Source organism: Perca flavescens, chromosome 8 (assembly GCF_004354835.1).
Source record: "Perca flavescens isolate YP-PL-M2 chromosome 8, PFLA_1.0, whole genome shotgun sequence".
Lineage (NCBI taxonomy): Eukaryota > Metazoa > Chordata > Actinopteri > Perciformes > Percidae > Perca > Perca flavescens.
Genome location: NC_041338.1, coordinates 8925225 through 8937267, shown reverse-complemented (window position 1 = coordinate 8937267; position 12043 = coordinate 8925225). Strand labels below are relative to the sequence as shown.

At 42.0% G+C, this 12043-nt stretch overlaps 1 protein-coding gene across 1 annotated transcript in view; it reads right to left on the bottom strand.

Moving 5' to 3' along the window:
* kiaa1549la (KIAA1549-like a) overlaps positions 1–12043 on the bottom strand; it is a 198396-nt gene that overhangs the window by 145858 nt on the left and 40495 nt on the right. The window contains exons 6-7 of the mRNA XM_028584441.1: positions 7541–7600; positions 942–1102 (exon numbers count right to left, since the gene is read on the bottom strand). Of these exons, the coding sequence (XP_028440242.1) occupies positions 942–1102; positions 7541–7600 (221 nt within the window). The remainder of the gene's footprint in view (positions 1–941; positions 1103–7540; positions 7601–12043) is intronic.

Below are 12043 nucleotides of genomic sequence, written 5' to 3'. Positions count from 1 at the left end.
AGGACTATGGTTAACTGCTCCTCAGATCTCTGCAGGGTAAATCAAGACAGCTAGCTAGACTATCTGTCAAAGCTGAGTTTTCTGTTGCACAACTAAAACAACTTTTGAACTTACACGTTCCACCAAAACAAGCAGTGCTATTTTGCAGCTGCACTGTGGCTCCGTGCGGCGCCTAACACAATTTGTGATTGGTTTAAACAAATGTGATTGGTTTAAACAAATGATTGGTTTAAAGAAGCCAATAAACCAAAGCATGTTTCTCTCCCATCCCAGAATGCTTTGTGGACTAGACAGACCCTCCTCTGTAGTGCTGTGGAGGAAGGTCTGGCAATGCAAGACTACCGCACCAATAGACTGAGGAATAGCTTCTTTCCCAGAACAACCTTCCCTGCCCAACCCCAGAACAGATTACAACACACACACACACACACACACACACACACACACACACACACACACACACACACACACACACACACGCACACACACTGATGCTAATTGGCACAAAATATGGTACAGACATGTATAGTTCATAGAAAACAAATCCTAATGATTTTTTTGGTGATCTCCTGACTTTTTATCTAGTGCCATCATCAGTTCAAAAATGCCCTTTGTTTGAATTTGCTTATAACTAATGACATGCCCATGTACATCAGTTGTGATTTTAATTACACTTTTCATGCGCGTAGCATGCTTACTAGCTGTGTTGACAGGACAATGCTTACTGTAGGTACAGCCTCACAGAGCTGCTGATTCTGAGAATCTGGGTCCATATCATAAACTTGCAAAGGTGAAAACTGTTAAAATAATTTTGTTAGCAAAGATGTGGTCACAACTGGTTATTTTAGTGTAAAGCAAGTACTTGTAAAAGTATAAACACAATACTATCACCAACACTGGTAATACACACAATGAAAAAAAAAAATCCCATTCCCACCCACCTGTACGGTGTAGCTACCCACGGTGGTGGCCCGCCGAGATCGTGCCGTCCGAGGGCCCTGCCTGCCGGCCACCAAGAAGAGCTCAGCCAGCCGTTGCTCCATCAGGTTGGCAAAGCTCTGGTAGTTGGCCTCCAGAGAAGAGCTGTCCACGTCTTGGATCACTGTGAGGAGAGATGAGAGAGAACAGAGGAGGGATTTCAGGGGTAAAGAGGTGTTCAGGCAGGCAAAGAGGGGGCAAGAAAGGAGACAGGTGAAGGGATGGAGAATGGTGTAGGAACGACAACATGAGGCAGGACAGGAGCAGAGGCAGGGAAGGAAAAAATGGATGAGAGGACAGGATGAGTAAATGGAAAGAGAATGTGAAGATTGAGGACATGAGAAAATACCAAAGGAAGATCATTTGAGGACAATATTGATATTGAAGAGAACAGGAGGAAAGGGGGTAAGATAAACACGAGACAGTAGATGAGTGTGATTGCATCAATCTAAATGGTTATCTTACTAGAGGCTTAAAGTGAGATGGAGCAGACAGACAGACTTCACACACACACACACACACAACAGCATCATTCACACCCGGTCGTGATGTGATCTCTCCCTCTGGCCCAGTCAGGATGCTGTGAATTATACATCAATAGGGTTTTCCAAGAAACAGAGCAGTTACAGACACTGAACACAGTGTAAACTAAAATACCTAAAACTAAACCACGCATTATCGTTAAGTGTAATATGAAGCACTTCTCAGAACAACATTTGCCCGGCACTCAGACACCGCAAATTGTCACCAATGAAAAAGGAACTCCCAGCTAAGTTGAATGATACCTCACACAAGACTCTACGTCATACAGTTCATTAGTTATAAAAAGGGGCGTGGCTAAAGTTTAGGGGGCAGGCCAAACCATGACCAATGAATAAGGAAGTCTCTGCTGAGTTCATTGATACCTCACATAAGACTCTACCATAAACGGGTCACCATGTATGAAAGGGGGTGTGGCTCAGCACAGAGGGGCGGGCCAAACAATCACCAATGAATAAGGAAGTCTCTGCTGAGTTCAATGATACCTCACACAAGGGTATACCTTAAACGGTTAAAATGCTATGAAAGGGGGCGTGGCCTGAATAAGTGGGTGTGGTTATATTATAGGGGCTGGCTCACACATGTAGACCACACATTCTAAGTTTCATTTAAAATCGGATGATGTTTGTCATATAAGTCAGATTTCCTGTTGCCAGCGTGGGGCGCTATGACCAAAAGTCAATATTGGCCTGTAGTCCTCAGGCATGGACCATTGTCAATCGTGAGAAATTTTGGGCAGATACGACAACGTACACTCAAGTTACAACAATTTCTTTGTTCATCGCTAAACACTCAAAATGGCCGCCACGTCCACACCATTTGACGAAAAGTTTTTCTTTTCATAACTTTTCATCTTTAAGGTGTTGAGATGGTACAGACCAAATTTGAAGTCCATTGGATGCAATCTCTAGGAGGAGTTTGTTAAAGTATAGCACCTTAACTTTTAGGTCTACTTCCTGTTGCCACTAGGGGGCACTATGACTTTGAATCAATTTTGTCCGGTAAATGTCCTCAGAGTTAGAGTGTTCATCATGAAATCATGAAAAGTTTTGAGCCAGTTGGACAATGTACACTCAAGTTACACCCATTTCCTGTTTTGATGGCAAAACACACAAAATGGCCGCCCTTCCATGGCCATGCCCTATGACGAAAAGTTTTTCTTTTAACAACTTTTCATCTTTATTGTCTTAAGATGGCACAGACCGAATTTGAAGTTGATCGGATGAAATCTCTAGGAGGAGTTCGTTAAAGTACGACATGTGGAAATGGCCTAAATCGCACTAATTTCGAACTTTGAAATCAAAATGGCGGACTTCCTTTTGGGTTTATGGTATGGCTCCAATGACGTTTGTTGTACATCTTGAAATGCTACATACGTGTGCCAAGTTTCGTGAGTCTACGTTAAAGGCACTGCAGGGGCTCAGTTGTTTTTACTTTGTAGTTGCGCTAGCAAGCCATTTTTGTGCGCCTATTCCCGAAACCCTTAAAGGGGTGATAGAATGATTATATAGGGTATTTCACACTGTTCCTTATGGTCTCCTAATGGGGTATGTAACATTGGTTGGGCTGGAAATGGCCTGGTTGATATTTTATTGGCCCTTATGCATCCCTGTGTTTTGGCCCTATTTGTAACAAGAGCTTTTCTTCCAAATATGGTATGTTCATGAATATTTAGATGAGCTGGGCGCTGATTGGTTGAGCAATTGCCATACGCACACATTAGAGACGCGTGCTGATTGGTTGAGCGAATCGCCATACATGCACATTAGAGACGCGCGTTGATTGGTTGAGCGAATGCCCAATACACAATCATTAGAGACACGACAGAATCTCATATTCACACACTGCAATGTTTCGTTACCAAATTCACTTCTGAGACTTTTATGCGAGAAATCAAAGCTAAATATGGGTTTTACGAAAATTTATGGCTAATTGCAAATTTGGTAAGACGTGTCGGACTTTAGGAGCTCCACACAGTCTGACGAGAAAGCGGCAGCCTGCTGGTCTCCATACCCAGTGCAAAGTCACCCTTTGTGGATACTGCACTACCGGGGCTCCGCGGCCGGCTGCCGGCATAACTATAATATATTTACAGTTTGAATTTCGTCACGGCACTGATATCACAGCTACTCCAAGGTCATACAAAGCTAACGTTGTGTCCGATTTGAATTTAAGGTATTTTTATGAACTCAGGGTCTTGATAGGAGGAGCAGCTAGCTAACTAGCTATATGTCCCATTCAATACAATGGGGAAATATCGCAGCTAGCTAGCTACACTTTCGGGATAACTATTGTATATTTAGGGCCCGAGCACCGACAGCGGCAAAGGCCCTATTGAAACTGAAGGAATTATTAGGGCCCGAGCGCCGACAGCGGCGAAGGCCCTATTGAAACTGAAGGAATTATTAGGGCCCGAGCACCGACAGCGGCGAAGGCCCTATTGAAACTGAAGGAATTATTGTTTCTTTCTTTCTTTCTATTATTAGGGCCCGAGCACCGACAGCGACAGCGGCGAAGGCCCTATTGAAACAAATAAAGGACGATATTTACTTAAAGTCATAGCGCCCCCTAGTGGCAACAGGAAGTAGGCCTAAATGTCAAGGTGCTATACTTTAACGAACTCCTCCTAGAGATTTCATCCGATGGACCTCAAACTTGGTCTGTACCATCCCAACACCTTAACGAAACTTTTCGTCAGACGGTGTGGGCGTGTCGTGGCGGCCATTTTGAGTGTTTAGCGATGAACAAAGAAGTTGTTGTAACTTGAGTGTACTTTGTCGTATCTCACCGAAATTTCTCACGATTGACAAGGGTCCAGGCCTGAGGACAACTACAGGCTAAAATTCAATTTTGGTCATAGCGCCCCCTGCTGGCAACACGAAATGCGCCTTATATGACAAACATCATCCAATTTACATGAAACTCAGAATGTGTGGTCTACTGTGATACTGAGCCGCCCCCTATAATATGACCACGCCCACTTACTCAAGCCTTTCATAATATTTGAACCGTTTAAGGTATACCCTTGTGTGAGGTGTCATTGAACTCAGCACAGACTTCCTTTTTAATTGTTGATGGTTTGACCCGCCCCCTATGCTTAAGCCCCGCCCCCTTTCTTAAAATTTGAACCCTTTAAGGTATACCCTTGTGTGAGGTATCATTGAACTCAGCAGAGAGTTCTTTTTTAATTGGTGATGGTTTGGCCCGCCCCCCTGTGCTTAAGCCACGCCCCCTTTTATACCATCTCAACACGTTAACGACGTATATATGACAAACATCATCCGATTTGCATGAAACTCAGAATGTGTGGTCTACGTGTGATACTGAGCCGCCCCCTATAATATGACCATGCCCACTTACTCAGGCCACGCCCCCTTTCATAACATTTGAACCGTTTAAGGTAGAGTCTTGTGTGAGGTGTCATTGAACTCAGCAGAGAGTTCCTTTTTTATTGGTGATGGTTTGGCCCGCCCCCTATGCATAAGCCACGCCCCCTTTCATAACATTTGAACCGTTTAAGGAACTCAGCAGAGACTTCCTTCTTCATTGGTGATGGTTTGGCCCGCCCCTTATGTTCAAGCCACGCCCCTTTTTCTTACTAATGGCCCGATTGATGTAAACACTTGTGTGAGGTATCATTGAACTCAGCAGAGACTTCCTTCTTCATTGGTGATGGTTTGGCCCGCCCCCTGTGCTTAAGCCCTCCCCCTTTCATAAATGCTGACCCATCCAAGGTAGAGTCTTGTGTGAGTTATCATTGAACTCAGCAGAGACTTCCTTTTTTATTGGTGATGGTTTGACCCGCCCCCTATGCTTTGGCCACGCCCCCTTTCACAGCTAATAAACCGCATGACGTAGAATCTTGTGTGAGGTATCGTTATACTCGGCGGGAAGTTCCCTTTTCATTGTTCACGATTCGCGGCGTCTGAGTGCCGCGCAAATGCGCAGTCGCAAGGAGCAGCGTCCGCCGGTAACCCCGACGCGCACAGAGGCGCGAGGGCCCGGTTTTGAATTTCGTCATGCCACTTATATAACATATACCCCAAGGTCTTACAAAGCTAACCGTTGTGTCCAATTTGAATTTAAGGTATTTTTATGAACTCAGGGTCTTGCTAGGAGGAGCAGCTAGCTAGCTAGCTATATGTCCCATTCAATACAATGGGGAAATATCGCAGCTAGCTAGCTACACTTTTGGCATAACTATAGTATATTTACAGTTCGAATTTCGTCACGGCATGTATATTACAGGTTCCCCAAGGTCTTACAAAGCTTAGCTAACACTTGTCCGATTTCGGATTTCAATTGAATGCATTTTTGTGAATGTCAGAGTTAAGAGGAGGCTAGCTAGCTCTCATTGATGGATTCCAGCTCACCGCGGCTCTATCAATGAGACAAGAGGCGTTCATTTCCCTGATTGTTTGTTTGTCACCGGCCGGCCGATAGCAGGAAGAGGGGAGGGAGAACAGCGAGCTTCAGGCCCTGGAGCTCTGTCAGGGCAGCGGCGTGTGGTAGTCCAGTCACCCAGAAAAGGGTAAGTTTGCGCCGTTATTGAGCACCGGGCCGCCGGCCAAGCTCAATCGAGCTCACAGCAGGCCGGGGTCTGTGACGGAGGACAGGCAGGGCGGCGATGTAGCAACCCAGGCAGCACCGGCCGCTGAACAAAATTTGCAATTAGCCATCCATTTTCGTAAAACGGCCCATATTTGAGCTTTACGTAGTTGATTTCTCGCATAAAAAAGTTTCAGAAGTGAATTTTGTAATGGAATAGCAGAGATCTGCGTGACCTAGATTCAGAAGACTACCTGATCTCAGGTCAGTTGTGTAGCCTATGTAAATGTTGGGGCGTGACCGTTCTCTTAATACACCCATGGGCGTGACAAAGGTACAGGTTTTGAGATGCTTACGTAAGCAACTAGCTTTGTTGAGATTCGCCCGTTTTCAGCGACAGTTTCAAAATATGAGATTTTCATAGTAAAGGGGTGTTAATGGGATTTTGAGCTTATATGTATGTCCTATTTACCCACTGAACTGTCGTTATTCAAACTATGACAGGGTAAAATCGGTTTTGCGTTCTATCACCCCTTAAACTTGTTGCGGCCGCCAATTTTCGTGAGTTTTTAAATATGTTAAGCCCTCAAAAAGGCGATTAATTTGCAGAAAATAATAATTCCTTCAGTTTCAATAGGGCCTACGCCGCTGTCGGCGCTTGGGCCCTAATAAAGAACTCAAGCATTTGGACACAACAAAATCTGCAGGCCCTGATAAACTGGATCCCTACTTTTTAAAGCTAGCAGGAAATGTTATTGCCGTGCCCTTAACTAATATTTTTAATCTGTGTTTGAACACAAATGTCATTCCTCCCATCTGGAAATCAGCCTTTGTGGTTCCGCTACTAAAAGGTGGTGACCCTACCATCTTAAATAACTACAGACCAATCTCTAAACTGTCTGTCCTGGTCAAGGTTCTAGAATCCCTTGTCAGTGATCAGTTAAATAACTTTTTGAACAGTTATATCAATCTGGTTTTAGAAAAGGGCATAGTACAACGTCAGCAGCTCTTAAGGTTTTAAATGACTTTGTTGAATCCATGGACAATAAGCAGCGTTGTGCATATCTTCATATAAAAGGCTATTTTAGGTCTCCTTCCATCCTACCTTCTGACATATATCAGTGTAAATAGTATCGGGACTTACAATCTTCGTTCCCAGGATCTGGTATGTACTGTATGTGTGGTTGTACTGCTGCCTGTCTTGGCCAGGACACGCTTGAAAAAAAGATTTTTTATCTCAATAAGTCTCTTCCTGGTTTAAAAAAAAAGGTAAAAGAAAAATTTAAAAAAGAAAAAGAAAAATGACAGGGAGGGCTGCAGGAAATCTGCTGAATTGCACAACAACCTGCGCCGGGGCATTAAACTAACTGCTGTTTTGTCCAATCGATGTAGCTCTTGATTACAGTTGATCACCCAGTAGCACTTTTGCGTGTTTGTGTGTGTGTGTGTGTGTGTGTGTGTGAGACCAATTTACCTGTTATCACCCAATATTTCTTGGTTGCCATTGACGTGTTGAGATTATGGTATTCAAGGGCTGAAAAGAAAAAGAGAGAGAGAGAGACAGAGAGAAAGTTACAGGCATTTGCCAAAACCTGCACTCATACTTCCTACTTGCCACTTTCCACATGTTCATACAATTTTTCTAATAAACTATTTAACCAAGATCGTTTATTTTTTTTGAGTTTATCAAAATGTTCATACAAAACCTGTCTGCAACTTGTTCACTGACAACTTGTTTCATTTGCATTCCTACAACCTTCACTCCTGCATGCAACTAAAGCAAAATACTTTTTTTATTGTTATGTCCAGGCACTAACATTTAAAAATAACCTTTACAACTCATGGGATAAAAATCCCAATCTCCAGTGTCAAAGTACTATGCTTTGTAAGGCCACTATCCACCCTGACCCCCTCTCTACAACTTCTGTGTGGTACAAAACAAGTTTCCTTGTTTAACATTTTTTGCCACTAAACATAATTCATTGAGCAACTATGGTTCCCTGAAAACGTATTTGACAAAAAGCATTAGTAATATATAAACGTAATTTATAGGAGAAAAGGTTGCTTGTACATTACACATGGCAGTCATTACATATCCAGAGACCCAAAAAACATTTAGTATACTTTGTTAAAGTGATACGTAACTCCAGGTTTTGTGTGTTTTTGTGTTATTATGATTTGTTCATTTAAAGTTTTTTAGGGATCCATGGAAGCAATGAAAATGTGACAGCACTATGTGTGTCGCAGCAACAGATCTGCAGAGAAAGAGAGTTTTAGCATTTGCCCTTGACACAGATGATAAAATGATTAAACACTTCTTGTCAGGTTTCCTTATTACCTCTACATTCTCACCTCACTGTCTACTTCCTCTATCCATCCACACCAGCTATCAATCGTTCTTTCTGCCTGCGTGCCTCTGCACCTGCCTCATTCTATACCTGTTTATCTGTCAGCCTATTCATTACCGGAAACGCCTGTTCCTTTTTGTCCAGCTGACTGTCTCCTTCCATCTTTATCTACCCATCATCACTCCCTCAGTCAGCCTCTTTCTGTGTCCTACTCATACTTCATCCACTCTCTCCCTATTTCCCATCTGCCTAGTTCACCATCTGTCTCCACCTAACTCCTCCGAGCTGGCTGTCTGCCGAGAGTTGTGTTTAGCTCAAGTCAATGGCGCTGCAGCGGCGGTAGCTGTTAATACCAGCGAGTGTTTCTGCTCCGCACTCTGCCTGTCTGCCTGTCTGCTGCCGCCTTCCTGATGCCTCTTTAACATGAGCACATCTGGATTCACTGAGCTATTCTCCAACAATAAGCTCACATAAACACTTTAGACAAACAGCACTGAAGCGTTAAATTTCAGACACATTCATTGCCTTCAGAGAATGTGTTCAACTGGCCAACAAATCCAGCACATTCATTTCAATAACGCTGCAGCATTAGGAAAAAAACTGAAAAAGCTCCTGCTCCAATCTAATAATAAGCAAATGATAAATAATAGGTTTTAAAGGTTGAGGCTGGCGGTAATTTATATTTGTTTTACTGTCAAAGAATCCCTATTGACATGCTCTGTCAATACTTCCTGACTTACAGTGGGGCAAAAAAGTATTTAGTCAGCCACCAATTGTGCAAGTTCTCCCACTTAAAAAGATGAGAGAGGCCTGTAATTTTCATCATAGGTACACTTCAACTATGAGAGACAAAATGAGAAAAGAAATCCAGAAAATCACATTGTAGGATTTTTAATGAATTTATTTGCAAATTACGGTGGAAAATAAGTATTTGGTCAATAACAAAAGTTCATCTCAATACGTTGTTATATACCCTTTGTTGGCAATGACAGAGGACAAATGTTTTCTGTAAGTCTTCACAAGGTTTTCACACACTGTTGCTGGTATTTTGGCCCATTCCTCCATGCAGATCTCCTCTAGAGCAGTGATGTTTTGGGGCTGTCGCTGGGCAACACGGACTTTCAACTCCTTCCAAAGATTTTTTATGGGGTTGAGATCTGGAGACTGGCTAGGCCACTCCAGGACCTTGAAATGCTTCTTACAAAGCCACTCCTTCGTTGCCCGGGCCGTGTGTTTGGGATCATTGTTGTTGGATTCCCATAGGGTACAGATTTGAACATTGGCAAATTATCAAAAGATGTTTTATCAATATTAGTAAAGTTAGGAATATGGTTATTAATAACTTTATCAAATCGACAAACAATCAAAACGGGGCACCACCCTGCAAGTCAGGGACCAATAATCAAACTGTGGAACAGTGTCATTTCTGTGAAAATCCTTTAAAAGGAACAAAGGAAGGGGTGATTTTGAGCACGGACCTTTTTAGCCAGCAATTATTACAACAAGTACACAAATAATCACAAGCAACTGCTAATTAAGTATAATAAGATTTATTAACGTCACAATTATCAGTAGCTAATCAATAATCCTTCAATAATAAACTTATATACCTTTTTACAATATCACAACCAAAAACAAAGCAAAAACAAGGCAGCATGGACACGTCTGTGTCCGTGTGCAGTGTTGGGCAAGTTACTTCCAAAATGTAATACATTATAGATTACTAGTTACTGTCCTTTGAGAGTAATTAGTTATATTACAATATTACTGTCTCTGAATTGCAATGCGTTACACTACTTTTGCATTACTTTTGAGTTACTTTCACCAAAATAACAGTGGAAGTTTGACTTGGCAGCTAGCTTGTGAATTTCACCACTGGATCAATAAAGTCTCATCTTTATCCACTTTAATACATCACAGATTATTCATAATATTTTGTATAATTAATATGAATATGCAAAGTAACTAAAGCTATAAAAAATAGATAAGTAAAATGTACAATAGACAAGTAGGAGAAAATGAAAATACTCAATTAAGAGTACCTTACAGTTGTATTGAAGTACGGCATTGTTGTAAAATGTTTGTTTAAAGCACTTGCATAAGAAATTCATGTTTAGTTTAAAACAGTCTAAAGGAAATTGTCAATTATAGTGTGATTAAAACTCACTATTTACATTATTTACAGTACTTGATTTACAGCTGATATGTGAAAAGGTCGACAACCTTATTTGTTTAACAGTAATTTAGTTTTACTGCGAACCGTCACAGGAAGTGCTTTTATTTTGAAGTAGCCTACACGGAAGTTGTCGGTTGTGTACCTTGTGTACTCTTGCTAGCTTACTGAGATGCAACTGTTATGCATGTTGTTGATGCAACAAATACTGTCTATTGATGCAACATGTCCGTCAAGCTAAGTTGCTCACTTTCTTGTTTGTAAAACTGCATCTGTAATAATTATTACCGTTCATGACAGAAACATATTGAACAGTAAATGGTCACAGTAAAAGACAAGCGTTTTTGGTCGTCAAGCCATTCCACTACAGGCAGAGTTACTCTCCACGGCTGATAAACTGCAATGATATTTACGTGTAGCAAACCTAAACATTAATTCCTGACATGTTTAAATATGTCAGCGGCTTGGACACACTGCTGTCCGCGCTGACGTACCGTCAGCTGTTGGGACACAGATGTTATGAAATAATACTCACGGCTTTTTTTTCCTGTGAACCAATGCTTCGCGGTGTTGGGAAATTCTTAAAAAATGTTGCGTTAAAATGTGTTGTAACTTGCGTTACTGAGATTGTAACGGGTAATAATATTACCGAAATTTAATTAGTAATGCGTTATATTACTGCGTTACAGCAAAAAGGAATATATTAGTGTAATTGCGTTACTTTTGTAACGCGTTACTCCCAACACTGTCCGTGTGTGTGTGTGTGTGTGTGTGAGAGAGTGAGTGAAAGAGGAGGGGCGGTGTCGAAGTGTAGTTCTAACACAAAACTACAAGCTACAAAAATGGCTACTCCTGTGAGCTGCACAAAACTATTTAGCCTCAAGAGGGCGGTAGTGGTACTGGGTGCACGGAAAGGGGCTGAAGAAGCCGAGGTGGGGGTTGCTAGGCAACGCGCACGTTTATACCATATGCTAGGTCACTTATTAGCTCTATACAAACTCCACGTGGTTAAGATAGCAGCGTTAGCTCGGGAGCTACGTAGCTAGCTTATATGTCCGTGTGTGTGTGTGTTAGTAAAAGGAACAGAATAAAGGAGGAAAGAAAAGAAACACTCTGATCTTAGATATTGATAACGGCCAGCTCAGTGGCTAACAGCTGATTGATTGCGATTATCTCGCGGACAGTAACTAAACTCCGTGAAAGGAGTGATTTAGCAGGTAGCGATTACCCAGCTACTTAACACAAAATAATCAACGGTATCGTGATCTATTGATACATTCACAGAAAACAGATTAATAATCATATATGGACCATTACATGATTACAATCAGATCACATTAATGGCACAAGCGGTAGCGAACCCTTTGCTCATTAATAAACAAACCAAAACGCACTAGTTCTAACGTCTGCCCAGAACTGTGTAAGCCTCTTACTGTGTGCGTCGTTTGTCAGTTAA